The sequence below is a fragment of the Engraulis encrasicolus genome, chromosome 8, assembly GCF_034702125.1.
Source record: "Engraulis encrasicolus isolate BLACKSEA-1 chromosome 8, IST_EnEncr_1.0, whole genome shotgun sequence".
In the NCBI taxonomy this organism is placed as follows: domain Eukaryota; kingdom Metazoa; phylum Chordata; class Actinopteri; order Clupeiformes; family Engraulidae; genus Engraulis; species Engraulis encrasicolus.
The window spans coordinates 32,711,232-32,736,438 of NC_085864.1; the positions used below are offsets into that span (position 1 = coordinate 32,711,232).

Consider the following 25,207-nt stretch of genomic DNA (forward strand, 5'->3'; position numbering starts at 1 on the left):
TTTAAGTCTGTAAACAAGACAGTGCATATATGGTAGAGTGACCATAGCCAACTGTTGTTGCAAGGAACACAGCATTTGACATTGCTGTTGTGGTGCTGTTGTGGTGTCTGTTGTGGTGACATGATAATATATAAAGACCAACTTTGTGCTTCTAATCAACTTCAGGCCCTTGGGATGTTACACTTCTTCCTCTCTTGTGGAAATTGCGAGGCCAAAGAAGGGAGCTGCGATCTTGATTTGGTGGAGGATGAGCTGGCAAAGGATCTCATTGAGTGGATGATCCAGGCTGAACCCAGTCAGAGGCCAAGCATAGAGCAAACACTCGCTCATCCCTACTTCTGGACCAACAACAGGTTCGATATTAATCTCTTCAGCAGCAAAGTCAAATATGCTGATAGGACACATTAAACTCAGACCCCTCAGTGCCCTTGAATGGTTTAACTTTTCGTAATGCTGGCATTTGTGTTGACACATATCATAACATAATTATTAGGCCTACTTTTATCTTTGCAGGGGAAAAAATATTTTGGGTGGCAGTAACATGGTATGATTTTATTTGTCAGAAAAGTGGAATATTTGACACAAGTTGGAAATATGGACGAATTCACAACTTACAAAGCTCCTGATGAGAAGCTCCTTGACGACCTTCAGAAATGCTCAAGATCTTTCTCCAGCTGGAGAGATAAGGTAAGCTTTCTAACTTCAGTTTGAAGCAACAGGAATGCAATTAGAAATTTACAGTTTGCTTATTTGTTTAATAACAAATGTCCACACTTTTACACTTTGGTCAACATAACCTTCCATCAGCTGAGTAAAAAGTAATGAAGAATTAAATCTGTTGGAAAATAAAGAATGATAGGACTACCCAGAATCGTGTGCCAGTTCCTATCATTTTGTGTGTATATCATTTGAAATGTGAAAATAACTGTCTTAACTTTAGATTGGGAATATGGTGAAAATAAATCCCATTAGGCCTATATTAGTGAGCAGATGTGGTTAAAACTCTTTTGATGTTTGCCTGTTTCTGTTTTTTTTTTTGCCAGTTACCACATGAACTGATAGATAAGGTGGAAACGAAAGGTGGCAAGAGCCAGCGGCGGAACGTCTACCCTGACAACCCCCTGGGTCAGCTGCGCTTCATTCGCAACCTCCACGTACATCAGTAAGTAGCTTGAGAGACAGAAAAAACACACTAAAATACCTATATGTATTACGTTCATTATGTCTAACTGTTTACTCAACACTTTAGATTTTCTTTTTCCTTAAAGGGACACTGTGTGAGATTTTTAGTTGTTTATTTCCAGAATTCATGCTGCCCATTCACTAATGTTTTTCATGAATACTTACCACCACCATCAAATTCTAAGTATTTATTATGACTAGAAAAATTGCACTTTTCAAACATGGAAAGGGATACCTTCTCCATGGTCCGCCACTTTGAATTTCCAGAAATAGCCATTATTAGCTGCAAAAATGACTGAACTTGGCCCAAACTAGAAAATATTTGTTTATTACTTAGTAAACGTTCATGTAAAGATCAAATTTGGCAATAGGCAGCCCAGTTTCAATGAGCAGCATAGTTGCAGTGCCTTTTTTGACCATTTCCTGCACAGGGTCCCTTTAACACATGTAAAAGTTTTATCCTTTAGGCCTACCTGACATGCATCGATGGTGTAGCTTCCGTGTTCATCAGAGGGTGACTGGGATGTTGATGTGTGACGTGCTTTACAATCAGCGGACGGAGGTGTGACCTCCCTGCCAATAATGACATGGTCAGACCTCTTGCTGTTAGAGTTGTCCTCTTAGGATGAGGGTCCAGGGCTGTGTCTCAAATGCCGCACTTGTGCACTTCGGGCACTGTTTTTCAGTGCCTAGGGCGCTCACGCTGAAAATTTCATTTGAGCCAGTGCACTGAAAGTGCCAGGATGATCCCCTAACAATGGCGGAAAAATGCAGTGCTTGAATGATGGGCTGGATCTCAAATGGTGCACTTGTGCACTTCGGGCACTATGTTTCAGTGCGTAACTAATACGGCATACGCACTGAAACATGAACACTAAAGTGCACAAGTGCACCATTTGAGATTCAGCCATGGACACTGCATGCACTAAACGGCGGCCATGTTGACTATGACACGGAGGAAATGTGGCATTCAGTTCAGTAGAAGAGTTTGGTCAACAGTCTCCTAATTCTGTAAGTAATGTTGATGGGACACCAACCTTTTCATGCCAATCAAAGTATTGTATGTGTGATTGTTGTCCTTTTGGGTGATGACATGGAAATACAAGCACCAGATGCTGTGCATTGTAGCCAACTCATCTTTTGGTGAGCTAATGCCATGCCCAGCCGTCAATTCCAGTGAGGGCACAGTGCATAGTGCTCAAAGTTTTCCACGACACTATGCACTAAAGACCTCAGTGCACTGTGCGCACTGTGCACTGACTGTCAGTGCACTGACAAAAGTGCGTCATTTGAGACACAGCCCAGGTGTGTGAGGGCATGTATGCTCCCTCATCCCTGTTCATGGTGGTCTGCACTTTCTGATCTCCATGGACTTCTTCATGCAGCGGTGGTATCTCTTGTTTTCTTGCTGTATGACTTTTGCCTTGTCCCAGTCCTTGATATGATTTTCCATCCTACAGTGGTCTGTTATTGCCCCTCCTACAGTGGTCTGTTATTGTTGATTTGAGGTTCTCCTGTGTGGCTTTCTCCTTTATTGCTCTTGTACTGTATGTCTTGGCCATGTTTCCCTTTCACACTTTTTTAAATGCAATTTTTTTCTTGTGTTGAATGTCCTTCCTGTCTCCCCAAAGTATGTTTTGTTACACTAAAATGCCTGTTGTAGCCTTCTCTAATGTCTTTCATTTGTTTGTTAGTCCTAGGGATGCAGAGAAGATTGACGTGATGGGCCTTTTTCCTCACCTGTTTCCAAGCGTCTACAAGTTTGCCAAAGCAAAAGGCTGGAACTCCAGACCCAGCTTGAAGAAATTCTTCAATGCATCGTCAAATACTCTGGATTGACTGACCCACTTTGATATTGTTGTTATGAAGGCCACAAATTTGTGTTTATAATTGTGTAAAGTTCACCTTTTGTTTTTCTTATTTTGCTCTCTGTTTCATGAAGTTGATGACAGCAAAGAATAATATTGTAGTGCCGAGGCCATCTGGAGTGGACTGCGTGTGTGCCATTCATTTTTGGGGTGGGTTTTATTTTGGGGGAATAATTAGGGATTAGATGGGACGGGTATTGATAAGGGGTTGAATGTAGCCTTATTATAGGCCTAGGCTAATTGTGTAGCACAATCTTTAGTTACTTTCTCCAAAATATGTTTATACACTTTCTTACTTTATCAATAAAAACCTCTGTGTAGAGTGAATATTGAATGCAGTAGTCTATCCTCTTTTTTCTGAACAGTAGCCTAATGTGTGTACTGTATAGGTCTAGCATGTAGGCCTAAAAATGTCCCTTTTAGGCCTAGCTATTTATCACAACTGATTCCTGCAAAGTCAGGAAGTGTTTGGTCTGTCACAACTCAACAGCGTGATAGTAGCCTAATGCACAAGTGGGGCTTCTTAATTGTGGCGTGGTGTTAATAGTGAGTGCACAATGTTCCACATTCATATGACCTGGCTGACTGTCAAGAGGTAGAGCCATTGACAGTCAATGGGTAGAACACTATCCCCGTTACTTCACTTTCATAATGCAAACCTCCCGCACGTGCAAATCCCACCACGCCCACTGGTAAAGGACCATAAACAAACATTTCCAGGCCTTGGATTCGTCGACATTTTGTCAATCTTGAAATGAAACCATGGTAACCATGCTCCGTATTTGCACATCATTGGTTTAATCGGACCATGTCCTCTTCTCCCGCCTCTTTTGGATTTGTGGGATTTCCATAGGTTGAGAAGCATGTGGTTCATCAAGGCTCTTCCGGACACGAGAGTCGTTGTTGCAAAACAGCATCCACTGTACCGTGTGGGAAGGACATACAGCAAGAACCAAACACTTTAAGTCTGAAGAAAACCATTCCCAGAACTTAAAGAGTAAGTACTTCGTGCAATTACCGTGTGGATCTAAGCTGACTTTGGATGGTTGTTTTTGGGGGAAAGAAGGTGCGTTAGCAATGTCAGTTTGCTAGCTAGCCTATGTTACATACATGTACTATTGCTAGCCTCAGTTATGAAACAGTATGCCAGTCAATTGTAAAGCTAAAGCTGATCGCAAGATTTGCTCATCGTTGTGACTGAAAACTGCTCTTATTTTGTGCCATAACAGCAGTGCATCTTTGCCTATCTAATTTGCGAGTTGCATTCCATGACACTTACATCACAACACGTGTATTAGTGGCATTGCCTGTGTTAGCAATGCATTGATGATGGGTCACTGAATAGCTTTGCAGTAAGTCAAGGTGAAACATCTGTGTGGGTACCCAGTTGCTCGAGACCACTGCAAATCCACAAGTCATTCAATTGTGATTATAGTATAGTTGTTAGAAATGAATGACAATGAACACATTTACTCTGGTTTCCCATTTCTCCCCCAAAGGTCACTCAGGCAGATGCAACTAATCCAAAATGAATTCAAATGAGTCCAGCAAGAATTCTGACTAAAACAAAAAAAGACACCACATCACTCCAGTACTTAGGTCATTACACTGGCTTCTAGTGAGATTTAGAATTGAGTTTAACATTCTTCTGATCGTTTATAAGTCACTGAATTGCTTAGCCCCTAAATATATCGTAAATATGGTCGAGCAATATCATCCTAATATATGTCTTAAGCTTAGGTTTTCAGAATCTCTTCTACTGGTTGTGACTAGGGTCAGGTCTAATCAGGGTGAAATGGCATTTAGGCATTATGCTGCAAAATGCTGGAACCAACTTCCTGTCCAAATCAGAACTGCCCCAACAGTATCTTCTTTTAAAAGGAAATAAAAAAAACAGCTTTGTTCTTATCTGCCTTTGGTGATAGTCAATTACACTATCTATAACACAATATGTTTTTTCTTCTCCTTTCTCTATTCTGTAGCACATTTTTGTCTGAAAGTGTGCTATATAAATAGTTTTGATTGATTGATTGATTGATTGATTTCCAACAGTGAGTCTTGCTGAGGTGCTCCAGGTTCTGCGAGGTGCTGGTAAGGTGGGGGAAGCCTTTGTCGCCACCCAAGGGGAACAACTGAGGCTGATGGCATGCAACACCACACTGGGAGCTGGTGTCAAAAGTGCCCAGGCAGCTGTCACAGACATCCTGAGTATGGTTATGGGTGGTGGGCAGGTAGGTTTGCAATGCATTGACTAAGCTGTCACTAATACACTGAGCTGCCAAGCATCATCCATGCATTTAAGTGAAATTGCATTACATTACATTATTTTACATTATACTGCATTTGGCAGACGGTTTATAACCAAAGCAACTTTCAAAAGAGGACATAATCATAGCCAACATGATTAAAGTACAGCTTATCACAGAGTGCCTGATGTCACTGAATGTTGAGGTTGAAACTGCCTGGTGAAGAATGCTGAAGCCACAACGAGATAACTAACAGAACCCAATTAAATGACTAGTCTTTGTGTTCACTGTGAAACACATTATAAAAGAAGCACTGGCACACACAGTAAACTAACAAGGGAATGGATACCCTTTGGTAAACTCTGTAAAGTATACTATCCAATCACTGGGCGTTTCACGTCCCAACAAGGCTAGAACACTGGACATTGGAAACCAGCCAATGACTGTTGTGGGATTAAAAAAAAGAGTGGAGGTGATTTGATTTAGTGTTTTATGATTTAAGCAGTCCCATACGTAAGTACGTTTGCACAGTCAACAACTCCTGTTACAATCACCCGTTCCTATCAACCTTACCTACGTACTTGTTCAGCACTTGTCATATGTAATTGACGTGTACTGTATGTAGTCTTATCCGGAAAAGTGACTCCCCTTCATTCTGTTTTCTTCAGCAAGCCATCAAGACGGATGAGTTCCCTGATGCCGAGGGATGGGAGGAGATGGACCAGAGCGAGGCCGACAAGTGGGCGGTGGGCTCTGATTTTCCTGCCGACGTGGACACCCAGCACCAGGCGTCATCAGGCCCGGGCTTTGTGGACCCTATGTCTCCTGGCGGTACGCCCTCCGGTGGCGGTGGAGTCGCTGGAGGTGCTGCCGGATGGGCACGACAGAATGCACGCTTCCTCCATCTCGCCGCGCCCCTTCGACACACCAGATTCGTCCACGATACGGTGACTGCTGGCCGGTTGACCGCCGAGGACATCAAGAAGGCCCGTGAGGCCAAACAGGGCGCGGCCAAACAGCCGAGACAGAAGGTGAGGTGCACCTGACCGTGTGGTGCGACAGACCCCTGATGATCTGGCATGAGGCTTTCTGACTGCCATATGGCACACAGGCCACACACATGGTCATCATGCTCATCCGAGAGACAGGCTGTCCTATCTCTCTGATGTCCTCTCATGTCCTAAAACGTAGTGAGAATGTGTCGTGTGTGGACAAGCAGTTTGCTGCTGGATTTGTGTTATCTGACTGCAGCTTTCTCCTCTATGAGTGTGTACTTCATGTAGGGTTTATATTGATATTTTCCTAGTGTTAGCCCTTTAGACAGCCCGATTGCTCTGTGTGCTGCAGTCATGTATTGAAAATGAGGACAATGCACACTCATTGAATGTGACTGATCCTCTGTATCCCACGATACAGTATGTTCAGCTTTTAAGGGGAATTGTGATTTGAATTGAGATTTTCGCATGCTCCGTAAAATAATTGAAATGTGCACTTGTAGTTAAGTGTGGTATGTTATTCTCTAAAAAGTGGGCAGATCATTGCCTATAGGTTTTTAATGACGGTATGAGCTATTATGCAATGTCTGTGTAGTGTATACTGACCTGCTGTATGGGACATGGAGTGACAGGACACTGTGTTCTTTTCAGCAACATGTTTCATTTCAAGTGCATTGTTAGATTTGCTGCGAGAAACAACTTATATTCCATCAGCCCCAGTGTATTATGTTGGAAATGTGCTCTGTGAACTTGAACTTATCTTTACTTTTCCTTCATTATGTATGTGGAAAGATCATAGACTTCTTCTTTTTTTTTTAGCTCTCTAACCAATCTATGGCTAGTTTTCTGCATGTTATGACAAGAATTTTAAACAGCAAAAAATAAATATTAATGCAATTTAGTCTCCATGTCCTGATCACGGATCATATCAGCCATGAAAAAATATTAGCAGTTGCAGTTCTGAGATTGAATTAGCACCGTCTTTGAGCTTGTCTCCCGTCTGTAAAATGAAAGGAATTGCTAATGCTGCCCGATGCAGCGTAGTCATTCGAAATCTCATTTAGCTCATGGCTGCCCTGAGATGTCTGGCCCTATGAGACTGCTGATATCCAGACGTCTGACAATGATTTGTCTCCTATCTGATTGTAGCTCAGTGAACGCGCCAAAGAAAGGAAAGTCCCAGCCACGAGGATAAGCCGACTTATGAATTTCGGGGGTAAGTTTCTCAAACCCAACAGGTGTTACCTTTTAATGAAACAGACAAGGCCTAAAACAAATATTAATGTTTAATATGATTCAGGATTTGCATTTGAATGTACTCTGTAGGGACATGTCAAACTGCAGTTTGCATGACCTAAATTGGATGTCTCTTGTGTTTTTCCTGATGGTAGGTTTGGCAGTGGGGATTGGCCTGGGAACCATAGCTGAGGTGGCCAAACAGTCCATAGGAGGAGGCAAGCGCTCAGGTCGGTCTCAGCAGTCTTACAGTGGCTTTTTGATACTGTGGGTACCATTTTTATGTTTAGTGACTGGAACCTTAGACCTGTTCAAAAAAGGCATTCTTGCTGAGATCTTGCCAAAACTTTATAGGTCATGAGGTTTCTCTGGTTATTCATGGGAAGATGGAAATCACAGCAATTTGCTGCAAAATGGCAAAAGGTTTATTTTTTGAACAGGTCTACTGGCACCTGCATAAATGTCTGATGCATCGCTTCCTTTCCAATGTGTGCAATATTCTTTGTACCAATTTTTGTATTTAAAAAAAAGTGTGGATGTAAGATTTTGCAAAGGCCTCTGGTTGACTTTGAAGGTGTCTGTTCTTTTATTTTCTGTCTCTAGAGAAGAATGGTGCCCTCTTGGACTCTGCCATCCTGTCGGAGGCTAACGCTGAGAGAATTGTGGAGACGCTGTGCAAAGTGAGAGGGGCTGCACTGAAGATTGGCCAGATGCTGAGCATACAAGGTAGGACTCCCAGGCTTTTTACTTTACATTACACTTCAGCCAGGCTGCGATACTATACTGCGATACTATCTGTTGCGGGTATTCTGCTGCTGCTTACACTGTACAAGTAAATCATGACCCACATCCTCACACTATACAAACCAAAGGCCAGATGTGAGCAGAGAGCTCACACTATACGACATGACAGACTCGTTTTCTGGAACTGTAGATGACAAAATCTTGAAGGGAACCGTGCACCTGAGGTAGAGGCGAAGATGCGTATCAAGCTGCCCAGGCAATTTGTGCCTTTTTTCGCTTAGGTGCCGTGAAATGTAGTGTCATTCAACTTGGCGATTTCAAACCGTTTTGATTTTCTTGTGACCATATGATTGCTGATTGCAAGCTGGTCGTGAGGTGAAATCACTTGTCGTTAACCCATGTACATTAGATGATGCAAGACTCATGACTGACCTCTGACCTCTGATTGAGCCAAAAATCGTCCAGATTCCCAAAAGTCGTGTGGCTGTCAAATCATGGCAAAATTGGGCCTAAAATCACACCTTGTAGGTGTAGGGTACATTATAGGACATGCTTAGGGTGTTGGGTTTTGTGGTAAGTGAGTTTGATTTGCTAAGATAGTAGAATGGCTTTTTGAGCTAAAAACAGATTGCGATCCCAGGCTGTACGAAAAGGCAGATTGTGTCAGAGCGTGATCTTGATACGGTGAGTTGAGCTGGTGAGGATGAGCACCCCAGGATATGACATAACCTTTAGAATTTATTTAAGTTTTGTAGGTGCAGACCATCAAATTGAAGTGCGGGTAAGCCAAGCGACTATTGAATAAGTCTTGAGTCTTGAAGTGTGAAGTGTGAGTGAGAAAAGCGACTTATGAATAAGTCTTGATTTGTAGGCTTAGTAATTTCCTCTGCATAGGTTGTTGGTGAAAGATTAAAATGGTGTTTTTGTGTGCCATGCCATACCCCTTTGTTTGCCAAACCTTGATGAAAGAGAAAACGATCACTGCCACACTGACATGCATGCTGTCAGAAGCGAGGATGCTGTCAGGCATATTCCCTGGTGCTCTGTCAATTTAATTTCACACTTGATTACATCTTTGATAATAAGACATGGTTGGATAGGGCTTTTCTCATCAGGAAAATAACCACTCTCAGGTTATATGGGTCCTAACTTAATGACATTGACTTTTTATGATGCTGTGCTCCCACAGATAACAGCTTTATCAACCCCCAGCTGCAGAAGATCTTCGAGAGGGTCCGGCAGAGTGCAGACTTCATGCCAGTCTGGCAAATGAATGTATGTACTGCATGTTGCGCTGCAAGCAGCTATAACTGAAACTGAACTATAAATGTGATGGAAATGCAAATGTACATTTTTACGACGCTTGTTGTGGTATGATGGTAACTTGGTATGTGGTTAAGGTGATGCTTAATTGCATTCAAATATACAGTATATGCTAATGTGAAGTGGATGTACAGTTGAGTTCTTTAAGTTGCAGTTGACCGTGCCGACAAAAAAAGTAGTCAATGATCTCACCTGGAAAATTGTAAAATATATTTCCTAAGAGTTTTTGTCAATTTGAACACTTGAGAAATTCTCTATACAAATGCAACCAGTAACGAATAAGCTGATGGATGAGGAAAAAGTACAATAATTGATCAATGTATAATGTCCCATTGTGCTGCCTCTTGGCCATGCAGAAAGTGCTACAGGAGGAGCTCGGTGCCGATTGGAGGGAGAAACTGGAGTCGTTTGAGGACAAGCCCTTTGCTGCCGCCTCCATCGGCCAGGTGCACCACGGAGTGCTGAAGGACGGCAGGGAGATCGCCATGAAGATCCAGGTACATACTAGCTAGGCCGTGCCCTCCTAGTGACTCAACACTTTCAGCATTGCAACTAGTCAGGTCAAGAGCAATGCAAGTACTTTGCGGGAACTCCTCCCACTTTGTCGATAAGCAAACAACCATAAGCAAACCAAGGGAGGCGGTCAACCATGCCGTTTGGTAAACGTCAATTGTTATGCTCTTAGTCAGACCAAGTCTCCAAGAAGAGATATGAACGTCGATGATAATCAGGCTAGGTACACACAGTAGTAGTCATGATCACATTACATTACATTACACTTAGCTGATGATTTTATCCAATGTGGCTTACAGGTACGTATTTGGGTACAGGTTATTAGTTACAGTCCCTGAAGCAATGTGGGGTTAGGTGCCTTGCTCAAGGGTTCTTCAGCCATGTATGAAGGTACTGGTAAGATTGGGATTTGAACCTGCAACCCTCTGATGTAAAGGTCAGTGCTCTTCACCATTGAGCCATGGCTGCTCATGACTCAAGTTGACAGTTAACTACCATCACATTAAATCATCATCATCATCATTATGTATTAGTATAAAATATCTTAAACTGTGCGTCTGGTTCTTGATTGTGATTGGCTGGTTCTGTGTTCCAAGTGTTAGTAAATCGACTGTAAAACAAACAGCATTCCAAACGAAGATTCTAAACGCAACGAAGTTAAATGCTTCTGACAGAGATGCTGTAAATCAAACGCAAACCCACAGCTTCTTGTGGCTCACGCCTGATTTACATGTGCACTACCAAAGCGTTAGAAGCGTGGAGTTCCATTATTTTCCTTTGGGAAGGGGCAGCGAGACGAGAGGTGGTGGAAGCAGAGACGGTCTTATACGAGACGAATCACTCATGAAACCTTCCATAGGAATGAACGAGAGCATTTGGCTACGCGAACATGGCGTTTGCCGGCTTCACTCCCACCTGTCCGGTAACGAGAGCCAATTGCTTGCTGAGCTGCGCTGTCACTTATCCAATCGTCTCGACGCAAGTGCAAATGTAAACCTTTACGACTGCTCGTACCTAATCGGTTTGTTTGCTGGCGGCCATGTGGTTTGTTTGCCGTCCATGGAAACTTCATTGTGAATTGGGCAGAGAGCGCAACTCGACCATTAATCACCTTTCTGCGCCCATCCAAAATGCAGGTGCAAGACAAAGGGACAGATATAATCACGGAAACAAAACCGGCCGTGTGCATACATGTGCACACCCGTTGTGGTTTTTCTTATGGTTGAAAACAAATAAGTAAGAAAAAGCAAAACGGGAGCAAGTCTGCAAGACATTCAACTTTGATCAGTTTAGCTTTTTTTCTTAGGCTACACTTTTCCACCGTTGGTCATACTATTATCAGTTTACGCAACACCATAAACACCACTGTTTAAAACACCAATTTTGAGGCAGGCTAGCCTACATCATTCATTTATTCAATAGCCTATTTTTTTTATTAGTGATGAGCAGGGACGACCATTGTTCTTACTGCTTTGGCTATCAGAAAATAAATCCAGTGTCTTTTCTGTACGATGACCGGAGAATGGGTGCCCGTTTGACAGCCGGCCGGAAGAGGTGAAGTCCACGCAACTTGCTCCCATCTGCCGCAAAACAGAACGTTGTCGTGGAATGTGGCGCATGCGTAGATCAAAAATAGCATAAAGAAAAAGACTGCCATTAAACCCAGTTTTTCATTGTGATTCCAACCATATGAGTTGTGTATCGCTGTGTTGTCCCACTGTCACACAACATTATTTCCCCCATTCATTCTAATATACCCCATCACTGACTAATCTTAAATAGTCAGTTTGAGGCGTAGCCAAGATGGCCGCCGAGTGATGGGACTTATGGGAACAGACTTTGGTGGAAGCGGGGGTGGTGGGCGGTGGGCGAGCGAGGCGATAAAGTTGAGCTTGGCTGAAAAATGTAGCGGCATCGCGAAGCGTTAACCAAAGGGAGAGCTTTCAGCGCCGTGACGTCACGTGCGTCACCAGCAGTACTGGGATATTTAAAAATGGAGGCTGTTTTGATTTCGGCTGCCCATCGTTTTTCACAGATGGTTTTAAAATAAATTGGGTTAAGGTGACCAATATATTCACTCCTGTTTCATCATTTTTATTTGTACATACAGTGTTTGTGATTGAAGAGAGATGGTTGTTTGACCACAGCATTTGCTAAGCTAAGCTAATTTGACTGGGAAACGATGCTACGTCACCACGCGAGGCGAGTGAGCAGGTTGAGAGCGAGTGGAATATGCGTACATGTATCACAGCCGTTATTGCTTAATGTCCATGCAAAGGATATACTAGCTCCGGACACAGGAAGCAACCGCAACTGAGAGCAGGGGGTAGTTTCCCCATCCAGACTAAAACTCTGACCGCTACACCACATCGGTACATTTTGAAATGTGACAGCGAGAGTCCAGTTCAGTCTGAGAACGATGGGATGTGGTCTTAGAATAGATGGACACTTATGTTTAACACAACATGAAAACATATTGAGTATTATTATTATTAGTAGAAGTATTAGTAGCAGTATTATTTCTAGCTGTAGTAGTAGGTGATCATTGAAGTACCACATCATTCTTGCAGACATGAAAACCTATTCAAGACTAGTAGTAGTACTAACGTCAGCATTAGTAGTGTGAATAGTAGTAGTAGTAGTAGCTGCAGCAACAGTAGTAGTAGTAGTGTGTTGGCCCACTCGCAGCATATGAATGGCATTCTCCTTTGTTCTTCCTCTGCAGTATCCTGGGGTGGCACAGAGCATTCACAGCGACATCAACAACCTCATGTCTGTACTGAAGATGAGTGTAGTTCTCCCTGAGGGTAAGACACAGGCTATTGCACACACCCATACTACACACAAGCACACACGTTCCCATACTACACACAAGCACACAAGTTCCCACACCTTTTTTCTCTTTTGCTGTACCCTTCATACACTCTGTCTCATTCTCTCTGTCACACATATTGGTACACTTGAACAATCTCACTCTCTCAAACACCCAGTCGCATATAGTCCTACACACTTGCACACTGACTACTCTAATACAGTATGGCAATACGCTGCAAAGCCCTGTTGAAAGTCATTGAGATGACCTGAGGTTTGTGTGTGTGCGCATGCCGCATGTTCACACTTTGTCTTGTGTTTTCCAGGGTTATTTGCAGACAGCAGTTTAGAGGTCCTTCAGAGGGAGCTTGCCTGGGAGTGTGACTACAAGAGGGAGGCGGAGTGTGCCAAGAAATTCAGGTTGGTGCATTACGATACAAAACTGGGAACACTGATGATGGGCTAGACCCGAAACGTTTGTCCCTTGTCTGCCGGTTTTATTTACTTTATTCAGCTTTGTTTAATACAGTTTTGATTTTGCATTCATGCTCTTGTTTGTGACTCCTTTCTTCCTTTTCGCCATACTGTTCTTGGAATTACCCACTGAGCAAAACGCTCAGAAAAAGACATTGGCGCTGACGCCACCCCCACCATTGGTGCATGATACAGAAACCATATGAAAAGGAAGGCCCATGTTCTTAATTACATGCTCAAAGGTTTGAGCGAAAATTGTAACCTCAAAGCTGTCAAAAAAGTGAAATTTATGGTCACTGATCTATAATGTATACCCCCATAATTGCACACAGCTAATGGCGTGAGAACTGTGAATGTGTGTCTGAGATGGTAATTATGAGCCCTTATAAAATCTTCAAACACCTTGGTACTTCTGTTCTGTATTCATTATACAACTGCATCTATTATGGCTCAAGGAACTCCTTTTTAATTCCATTACCCAGCTCCCTTTCCAACTTTTTCATAATACATGTCTTTTACCTTTCACCTGCACCGTAATTATGCTCAAATATAAAGCTCAGAGTAAAGAGTTTAAAAAGCGAATATCAAACCCATGTTCTAACATCACGTGGCATAATTACTGAGTGTTGCGGAAGGTTTTTCATGCACAGATCTGAATATGTACATTGTTCACTATTACAGTGGCTCTACCACATTATGTGCAGTGTAATAACCAGTGTAACAATATTTAATGCCATGTAATATCAGTGTATTAATTTTTTTTTTCAAAGCATTTTAGCCAGATTTAGATAGAAAATGTTCAAAATTACTTTTCTTGACTCCAATACCTCCACAGAGAAAGGGAATACTACTTTACTGAGACAAAGGGTTAGAATGAAAGCAAGTTCAGATGTTAACAGCAAGCTGCAGTAATGCAGTAGAAACACAGCAGAGTGTTGCCATCACACCAACATTAACTAAGGTACAGATGATAAGTGGATGCTGTCAAGACTTCAGCTGTGCACCGCTGTGCACGCATATAATTGTAGTTGTTCGGTGTCAAAGTGTATGCTGCCCATTCACAAATTTGTAGCTTTTCCGAAAATCTTACTTAACAATACACTAAAATTACTGGTCTGACCAAAGTAAAATACCGGTAAGTTTCACAGGCTAAGATGTCTATTACTGGCCATTCAAAATGGAAGACATGGAGATGATCCACCCTTTCACGTATCAAATGTGTAATTTTCAGTCATGACCAATATGTGAATGGGCAGCATGAATGAATTTTGGACATGAACTACTTAGTAAGTGAAGAATTCTTGCACACCTCCTTGGTCAGGTGCGTAGGAGTGGAACCCCTAGGTCACCAACGTTAAAGCAAAGAAAGCTCCCGCACACTGTTCACATTTGCATGGTTTAATGCAACGTTTCGGTCTACTGACCTTCTTCAAGCAATTCAAAAATGGTTTTGAATTGCTTGAAAAAGGTCAGTAGACCGAAACGTTGCATTAAACCATGCAAATGTGAACAGTGTGCGGGAGCTTTCTTTGCTTGGACATGAACTAATAAAATGTTTTTTTTTTTTTTTTTTAAATGTAATGGGTCAAAAACACATTTTTCCTGTCAATTTCAGCACCACCCACATGGTCCACCAAAAGATTACGGGCAGCGGTTACAATGCTATGGCCAAGGCCGACATTGCATATTTCTGTGAAGTAATTCTGTTTCTCCTCTCTGCAGGTCTCTGCTGGCAGATGACCCGTTCATCAAGGTACCAGAGGTGGTGGATGATCTGACGGCCTCCAGGGTTCTGGCCATGGAGCTGGTCAATGGCGTACCACTGGACAGATGCGTTGAGCTGGACCAGGACACCAGGAACAAGGTTGGTGCCCCACCTGGTTAACTACAGTACTGGGGAATGCTGGTTATTATTAAATTAAAAATGGCTTGTACAATGCTGGTCCTGTACGCATACCAGGCAGTTGGATGCTGTCATCTGTGAAGGTGTGATCGTTTCTATAGAACTCATCTCAGCTTATTCTTGGATTGGGGTGTGATGTTATAGCACTGACAGTTTCTGCTGAAGATGTGTTAAATGGTTTGTGTCGTATTATAAAAGTTCACAAAAGCACAGTCAATATGCACAGATAAGTGATATGACAAGGATATGTGTAAGCGGAGTCAAAATGGGTGATGTGTAATGTTTGGAAGACCAAAACATATTTTCTTTGCCCTAGATTTGAATCATGGCATTACAATAGAAGAAACCATAAATACAATGCTACGTGTGTGGAAATACTACCCAATTACAGTTGTTGCGCTTTTTTGTGTGTGTTGAACATAATTATATTTTCCATCACGAATCTTGTACAAGTGGATTGCAATACTCCTCCTTCACCAGCAGGTGGCCTCATAGCTCATGCTAAATTAACCTCCTCATATTCTCCTCCTCCACAGATCTGCTTCAACATCCTGCAGCTTACCCTGAGGGAACTCTTTGAGTTCCGCTTCATGCAGACAGACCCCAACTGGGCCAACTTCTTCTACAACGCCGAGCAAGATAAGGTGAGCAGGGTGATCAGAGCCCCGCGTGCGTGGGACACTTTTTAAAAATATATATTTTGGTCTTTTTTGACTTTATTGATGACAAGATCGTATAAGAGGTGGACAGGAAGTGAATGGGGAGAGAGATTCCTGTCCGGCAAACAACTGGGGGCCGGGAATCGAACCCGGGTCGGCCGCAAGGCAGACGAGCGCCCCACCGGTTGGCCACGGCAGGGCCCGTGGGCCACTTTTAATATGTGGGTCAGCGTGACTGTATAGCTCTAGCCCACTTAGGTCTCGGCTCACATTCTTTCAGCACATGGTGAACATTTTAGTGGAACGCTACACTCGTGCATGTCACAATCATGGCTTTGCCAGGGGCTTTGAAAACCGGATTAAAAGTCTGTTTGTCCAGCTGTATAAGAAATACATTTCACCCGTATATGCCTTTGATTAATAGCTGGAAGAAAATCTGAAGTACTTTAATGGAAAGCTTTTTCATATATGTGTTATTTATAACATTATGCTTTCCTTCAAGTAGTTCTAAGATTTCTGTGACCTGCAAAGAAGGGCTTTCTGTTGGAAGAAGGGCTGTCGGCATGTCTTCAAAGCTCTTTGAAGTTTTGAGGGGGAATTTTTAACACGCTTGTGTTTGTGTGTCTGTCTGTCTTCTCGGAAAAATAGCTCATTCTGCTGGATTTCGGCGCTTGCAGGGATTACGCAGAGACCTTCACAGACGACTACATTGAGGTATTTATTATTGGACTATACTTTGCCACACACAGTCAATAGCACTGCGTGACGCCTGGCGCTCGTTCAAATGTGTTTCGGATACTTGAGCTGACTGAGCTTTGCATACATTTTGAGTGCTACCCCAGGGAAAATGAGAGACAGAGTTAAGTCATGAAACTATGGAGGGTTTTTTTTGTTCAAAAATAAAAAGGTAGCTTTAGGCCATCAAACACTCTTAAGTACGGTATCATGACACACAACCTTCAAGCCTTCAACACAGAGACTAGATGTTTTCACTGCATTTCCTCTTGATTGTTTATCCTTACTCTTTTTTTTTTGGTGATGGAGTGCAAGTCTCACCTAATTTAATACAGCCCTAGGCTCCATGATTTCATTAGCACCCACAACTGCTCGTAATAAAAAAACAGATGTAATGTGTGAATATTCCAGGAATCTTTAGTAGTCTATTTAAATTCATCCCCTGAAGCTAAATGTCATATAAATAGTTATTCGTGTTGCCATCATCATATAAACCACTGAATTTTTCTATTAAGGTGGTGTACGCCGCCTCCATCGGTGACAGAGCAACCGTGTTGAAGAAATCCACAGACCTCAAGTTCCTCACTGGCTTTGAGACCAAGGTATTTACAGTATTTACAATGTTTCCTATAAAAAAAATTGCCAAGTTGTTTGTGGCGGGGGTAGCAGGTATTAGATACGTGCGACTATCATCATTTCACGGGGTATGTTGTGAAGTTATACAGTATATGAAATGTGAAACAAAAATCCCTGAAATAAATAGCATAAACAATCTATAATGCAACTTGAGAAATGACACGTGTAATACCAAATCTTTTTTCAGAGCACTTGGTGAAGGTGGTAGGTGTTTACAGACAAGCTGGCCGCCTTGACTATAAAGTGCTGGGGGAAACCCTGATTCATCATTATTTGTCATCTATTTAGTGTACTCACTTGTCCAGCTGGCAGTTTACTCCTTTAATGTTTAGTTGTTGTTATTAAATGCCGTGTTTCATATTTGTGTTCAGGGAGTTTGTGCCCTTAATTTGTCACTTGAGAGTTCCCAGATTTGTTTTGCATCTCAGACAGCATCTCTCTCCTTAAGACTATTTCATCAACTGTGTTTTTGCGATTTGTTATGCTGCAATTTCTAGTGCCGTTAACATTAGTCAAAGTAGTACCGAAACTATTTGTAGTGTTTTTAAGTATGTAAATGTAAATTTTTGAGTTATCCAAAAAAAAACTGGGCAAATTACCATACACTGGTCGACTTTACTGCTACTTCATCAGGTTCACTCTGTCTCCTCAGTCCAATGGCGGATCAATTGCACACAGGGGCCTCAGGGCCAGGGGCAAATCCCCCACTCGCCCTCTTTACAGCTCTGTCCTTTGTTGAATGATTGTTCTGTTGGAACGGCGCGTTTCACTGCCACTTTATCATCAGGTTCACCCTGTGACTGTGCTAAATGTTTCTCCTCCTCCTTGCCAGGCGTTCCAGGAGGCGCACGTGGAGGCAGTGATGATCCTGGGCGAGGCCTTCGCCTCCTCGGAGCCCTTCGACTTCGGCCTGCAGGACACCACGCAGCGCATCCACAACCTAGTGCCCGTCATGCTGCGCCACCGCCTCACACCGCCGCCCGAGGAGACCTACTCGCTGCACCGCAAGATGGCCGGCTCCTTCCTCATCTGCTCCAAGCTGGGCGCCAGCATCGCCTGCCGCGACATGTTCCTCGACGTCTACAACGCCTACCAGGAGAGGCGCATGGACAGGGCGGCACAGGCCTAAAGGACAGCACAGCACAGCACAGCACTGAGGGGCTGCTGTCGGTTGTGGCGGTCTGATTGTACTGTATCTGTTGATAATATTGGAAATTGGGGAATGGACGGGAAGAATTGTATGTACATTTGTATGTATGTGAGAGACATGGCAAGGCAGTGGTGCATGCGTGAATGTGTGAGTGAGAACGAGAAACACTGATGGAGAGTCAAAGGGAGGTGGACTAACAAGAGTGGAAGTGCGTGGGAGTGAAAGAGGGAGTGAGTGTGTGATGTGAACAGAAAGAGTGTATAGAGTGAGCTTGGTGTGTTTGTGTGTGTGTGTGTGTGTGTGTGTGTGTGTGTGTGTGTACGTTTGTGTGAGGGAGAGATATATATTGATGGGAGTGTAGGCACCTTGAGGTGACCAACACAGGGATACCAGCCCTGACGGGGTTGGACTTTCGTGTCGTGTTGGTCCAATCAGAGACTTTGTGGACAGAGACAACAAGCGCCATGCTGTTTGGACTGCCTTATATCAACATCCTGCAAGCCCGATCCCAAGGAGACCCTCCCCCTGCAGCACCACACTGTATTATATTCTTGACAGGTTCCACCAAACAAGGACACTACGTTGGGGAAAAAAAAAAGACTTGCTCTCTTTTGTGTGTTGTGACACATTTTAACACGGTGTGCTGTGTGGATAAGGAAAAAACTAAACAAAACAGAAATTGCTTGTTCGTGTAGAAGCTGTCTGTAGTGGTGTGTCAATGGCTACAAAAGCTTGTAATTTATGGGGTTTCTGATGATGTGGTTAAACGATGCTATTTAAAGCTGTAATCAAGCATTTTCTTTTCAGTTCATTTCACAGAGCTATACTGTAAATGGTCTTTTGGTAAATATGCCATAAATGCTGTATCACGCCTCTCATAAATCAACATTTTTTTATACAATTTTGACTTTGAAGGTTTTTTACTGCTCTCTTGGAAGACAGATGAGGTACAGTAGGTCTGTTGGGGAACACAACACGTGCTGCGTATCCTTCCTGAGCCATTCATTTAATTTGTCACAGTCTCTTTCCCCAAAGGCTGACACAATTAGACAGTGAGCGAGAACTGGTAGCAGGCAGGCATAGCAGGCAGCCGCACTTGAGTTACTTGGTCTCATTTCAAAACTTCTGTCAGAATGCAGGAGGCATCAAATCCAGGGCCGCCGCTAGGCATAAGCAGAGTAAGCAGAGCGCCTGGGGCCACAACCACTTTCCTCCCAAAATTGGGGCCTCTTAAATTGAGACTGAGTGACTAAAAAACATATTATTATTATTATCATATAATTATGAGAGGGGCCTCCTGACCAGTTATGCTTCTGGCCTCCAAAACCCTAGCAGCACCCCTGATCAAATCACTAATGTTTTGTCGGCAGGGCCGTGATGAGCGATTTGCTGGGCCCAGGGACCTGAAACATGCAACGTAACGCAACTCAATTCTGGGCCACTTCTCTCCCTGAGCCTGGGACAACTTTGACCTCTTTGTCCCCTGCTGTCGGCTTCCCTGTTTTTAGGCTTCGTAGAGGGAATCTGTCACTCCCCAAGGCTGATGTGTATACTGAGGAAGACAGAAGACACATCATGCTGTTGCGGAGTGCCTGTCTGTAGCTGCACCAACACTTTCACTGTCATTTGAGCTTTGCTGCTGGCAGCCTCTTCAGTGATTGACATGTTTTTGCAATACACCTCATATACCAGTCAACCAGTGTGTAACCCCATAATGCATGTCGTTCTACCAGTGGAACGCTATAACCGTCATTTGAAAGTCAACTACCACTACCATAGTACATCACTGCTATGACATAATGAAATGCAGGGCCCTTGGTAATGCACTACGACTTCAGCCAGCTTAAGCCCTCCTAGTGACACAACAGAGATTTGAAAGTCGATGATAATCAGGCTACTATGACTTGGTCATTGATTGCCTTTCGGGTAACACTCAAATTTAATAATGCCGTGTCCTAATGGGACATATTGCCTCTGTACCACATAATATAGCCTGCACTGCAATGGTTATTACCTACAGTTGTAAAAGCAGCTTGACCTTTGCTCCCGCAGACAGGTGACTGAGGCACTGCCAGGAGCTCTCCTCCCATGTTTATCACCCGTCAGCATCATACTACACACTGGGTTGTTCATTTACCCCGTGATGGTAGTAAATGATCTTACTCTGGCTCACCATGAGATACGTCAAATAACTGCAATTATAAGGATAACAGGTGCTGCTCAAGCCAGCCAGGATATTTGCTGATGGTGTACTATGTTCATGGTCTTGTTCAAGTGCAGAGACAACTGTTTGTTTTAGTATGCATGCAGTAACTGTGTGGTGGGTGGAGGACTCATCCATGCATGTGACGGGAGATATTTTGAGCCCAGGAATGAGGCTCCTTTTTTGGAGATTCAAGGAATGAAAAATGGAAGATGGTTAATGCAATATTCATTTTAGCTGGCTCGGTCGCCACTGACGAGATAAATCATTCCTTGTCTGCAGGTGGAAGGTTGGAATTTCTCAGGTTCAGTCATTTAAAGAACATACATATGATCAATTTGACAAATGTATGAATGTAACAATGGCAAATTAATAGTTGTCAAAATCTGTGCTGATGTAAATTTGGATTTTATGTATTTTTCAGGAAACCACTGAAAATATGGTTTAGTTTGGTCAGGTCTTCATGTCACCAGTACCATCTGAATACATCACGTTATTTTAATATAACTATGCCAAAAACATGAACTTGAATTTTCAAAAATCTTTGGTGGCAAATTGTTAAAACAATCTTCTGTGACGTGTGTGTGTGTGTGTGTGTGTGTGTGTGTGTGTGTGTGTGTGTGTGTGTGTGTGTGTGTGTGTGTGTGTGTGTGTGTGTGTGTGTGTGTGTGTGTGTGTGTGTGTGTGTGTGTGTGTGAGAGACAGACAGAGAGAGAGAGAGAGAGAAAATTCATATGTCACCAGACTTTATTGCTCACCTAATCCTTAACACGTGTCAGATATTGCCCATCATCAATGCTGTAAAACGTTTTTGATAAGATGCCGCATGACGCCACTGTCGTGGACCTCTGTGTTACAATGTCTGGTAATAATTACGCAAATTATGAACACTGCTTCTTCACGTGTCCATCCCTTCCTTTACGAAAACCTTGCATATTAATTTTCCTTATCAAGCTTTATTTTTTAATACTAACTACATCCTTATGAACTTCTTCAGCCCCTCAACCTGTCACACAACAATCACCACTGGGTGGCAGTGCGCTCTAGTCTGCCTGCGCCATGGAGTAGCATCCAACTGCAGTTTGCAGAAGTGGGCAGGTCTGGATGTCTGAGATCCCGCCCCTCCCATTTTGGATCTCGCCCCTCCTATTATGGTAGTCTGTACAGTCCCACGCCATCCCGACGTCACCCTATTTGAGAATTTGCGCCAAATGTCTTCTCCGGCGAATGCATAGTAGCATACAGCCTACACAGTTTGTATCGTGTCTCGTCGTTTGGAGTGCTAAATAAGTAAGGGATAACGGCCGACGAGGTGACCGGTTATACAAAATTAATGGCGAGGCGGCGGCTTTGAACTTTGGCGACGCGCTCAGCGCGGAGAGAAAGTTGCCTCCGCCAAGCCATTCATTTCGTATAACCGGTCGACCTCGAAGGCCGTTATCCCGCTTATCTGCCGTTATGGTAGGGTACTTTTTTAATCTATTATTGTCGGTAAAGTTGTAGGAACCATGTTCTATCAAGATAGAACAACTTGACGCGCCTAGAATCTTCGTTTGGTAGCCTGCCGACGCTGTGATTATTTAATTTTCCTTTGGCCCTATAGGCCTACTACGGTGGGATGGAAGTTTAAAAACAAAAACTTGCGAAGCATGTCTATGCTGAATCGACACATGTCGCATCACGCGTCTATTTCCCCCTGCTGATCATCACAGGCCTACCTGTCAACTTGAGTAGCATCCAACTGCAGTTTGCAGAAGTGGGCAGGTCTGGATGTCTAGCGCTGAATGACAAGGGGGAGGCACTTGATGTGCTCAGGGGGGAGGAGGGAGATGTGCTCAGGGGGAGGAGGGAGATGTGATCCAGACCTGCCCCCCGCCCTGCACACTGCAGTTGAACATACTTGGCGCCATGGCGCACGGTATTTTGCTCAACATCACTGAGGGAAGGGAAAGGGACACTACATGGTGGCTCTGCTGCGCCCAATAGGCTTTCTCAGAAGGTTGGGCTTGCGGGTGGAGCCGTGAGAGTACCTCAAGCTCCTGCGCAAGTGAGTGTTCAGTGAATAACAAAAGCGCCGAGATTTGGCTACGCAAAATTGATCGAAAGCCGTCTATTCTCACGCACCGAGTTCCATTTTATGCCATTTCTTCTAGGCGGACACTCCATAGGATTCTTAACATTTCTATCAAGGGTTGTAGCCCAGATCCGTCTGATTCTACAAGGTACCAGTTTCGACCGAAATTTTGAAATTATTTTCTTTCATATCTTATCTGGATTACACAAAAGGCGGTGCAGACTGTAGGCTACAGCACACTCTTTCCATTGGTGAGTAGAGTTTATATTCTGCTTGTTTGATGATGTTGTGATTCTTAACCTGCGCTTCAGATAAGCTTCTCATCACAAGGAAATGCGTTAGCTACAAGACCCAGTATTCTCAAGTGTATGGGATGCTCTGTGAACTGGTTGAGATGTTAAACCAGAGCCATGCTTAGTTTTGGATCATTTTATCAGCTAACTTCTGATGATGCATTGCGCATGCATGCATTGCGAAACCTTTAGCGGTTTAAAGGTGCTACTATGTAAACCATTTTCCATTCATATTTCGCGTGGAGAGGCCCACTGTTGAGCACTGTTACGCGTAAGAGTAGCCGCTTTTATCACATTGCCGGCGCACACGGCATGTAGACTAATTATAGCCTTATTAAGTCGTCGTAACCTCAATGGGGACCATAACACAACCGTGCAGGACAACGGCTTCATTCATTCTGGATAATAGTGTATCTGAGAGATTTCAAAAACGCGCCCTGTATTTTAATACGCTACGTGGTCTTATAGAAGTGGGACTCCCATCCAAACCAGAATCGTAAACGCAGATTCCACATGGGCGCCGGTTTCATCAATGGACGTGTGTATCTGTTAAGTGTCAGATTGTCCAGTCATTTAACCCCGTTTGGTACCAATTGGTGATTTAGTTTAGTCTGTTACCGATCATTCCTCTCCATTAAAAGACAGCATATTGTGCTAAATGAGTCGGTCGATTCGGAGCGTTTAAGTTGGCTGTTGAATGAATCAATTGAATTGTTGGTGAATAAGAAGATGTCGCGTTGGCCTATCGTGACACTTGCTTCCTCTGGTGTCAGAACGGGGATAAATGCTCTAATACCCGACTGTCGAAATTAGGCCACTGTCGACAAGTTTATTAAGTAGGCTAGGCCTGCCTGGCTGCTGGGGTCTTGAGACGGAGAGCTTCCTTCCTGACTGTAGGAAATGAATGTGGACCTGTGCGCGCGCCCTAGAAGACGGTTGTACTAGAAACTGTTGTACTAGTAACTGGCGTTTTCAGTACAGCCTGTAAGTCTGCTATAATTTTACCATCCAGGACACATGCTTTCAGACTGTGATGGGTTATTTGTCAAATGTTCCTAAACATGTAGGCTACTGCAGGTAAATAAAGTGAGTACATTGAGCCTCAAGTTCCAGATGGTGACTGCTTTCAGTCGTGAAAATAATATTGCCTGTTCCTTCAAGCCACAAGTCCAGTGTGTAGTGTGTGAAGTGTGTAGTAGGCCTATGGAGCGTGTTGTTATGGTAACATAGGCCTACATTACATTACATAGTTATAGACTATAGTCATGCATGTTTTATGTAAGGGTTAACGTTCGGCGAGAAGGTCGCTACCGTGGAATAGCAGCACGACAGAGAGAATCTTTAGACCCCGACGCGGAGCGGAGGGGTCTTGTTCTCTCTGAAGTGCTGCTATTCCACAAAGCGACCGACTCGCCGAAAGTTAACCCGCTTATTATATGGATATACTTACATGATTCACACATGGCGGGGACAGTTCTTTAGACCTATTTAATGTTAAGATTGTTGCTGCGCAAAACAAAACAGTGCCGTTGGAACACCGCTAGGCAACAGTAGCCAGGACAACAGGTGTTGTCTATCACAGCAGCTGATTAGAGTGACAAAAGACCGGACCCCCTGCGGAGTGATATGAAACATTCGCTTTAGCCACTGACTTGTATACAAGCCAGTGGCTTTAGCAGTGAACGTCTTGTTGCCATTGACAGCGGTAGCCAGGACAACGGGTGCTGTCTGTCTATCACAGCAGCTGATTAGAGTCTTGTTGAAAAGTCGCTTTAGCAGTGAAAAGTCTTGTTGCCATTGACAGCGGTCTGTTATAGACCAACCCGTCCGTTATCGAAAAATAACAGACGTCCGAACGTTGGGGAGCCCCGTTGAAATGAATGGAGCATTCGACAGATGACGTCACAACCATATAATAAAACACTATATTATGGGTTTGGCAACAGTCTCCCATGTGGTTACTGCAACCCACAGGTGATGTCAGGGCTGGATTTCTGTAAAGGAATCAGTGTGTGTGTGTGTGTGTGTGTGTGTGTGTGTGTGTGTGTGTGTATGTGTGCAGCTTGTACTTATAGGGTTACTTTGTGAGGAGTGAAGATCCACTTCAAATACACACTGTCATACATGGTTCCTCAACCCCCCCTAAAAACAGTCACTAAAAC

General features: G+C 43.5%; 2 protein-coding genes across 3 annotated transcripts in view; both read left to right on the forward strand.

The window, feature by feature from the left end:
• The first annotated feature begins 3,914 nt into the window (after positions 1-3,914).
• coq8b (coenzyme Q8B) lies at positions 3,915-19,361 on the forward strand. The gene is made up of 15 exons (XM_063205494.1): positions 3,915-4,047; positions 5,103-5,281; positions 5,965-6,327; positions 7,441-7,507; positions 7,683-7,757; positions 8,131-8,253; positions 9,461-9,546; positions 9,951-10,091; positions 12,833-12,914; positions 13,245-13,338; positions 15,115-15,256; positions 15,832-15,939; positions 16,603-16,668; positions 17,205-17,291; positions 18,158-19,361. Coding segments are annotated over exons 1-15 (1,911 nt in total). The 5' UTR covers positions 3,915-4,046; the 3' UTR covers positions 18,455-19,361.
• A 3,331-nt stretch (positions 19,362-22,692) lies between these two features.
• The window catches only part of numbl (NUMB like endocytic adaptor protein), a 109,699-nt gene continuing 107,184 nt past the window's right edge, over positions 22,693-25,207 (forward strand). For both annotated transcript variants that reach the window (XM_063205499.1, XM_063205501.1), the window contains exon 1: positions 22,693-23,003. The gene's annotated coding sequence lies outside the window, so the exon portion shown is untranslated. The remainder of the gene's footprint in view (positions 23,004-25,207) is intronic.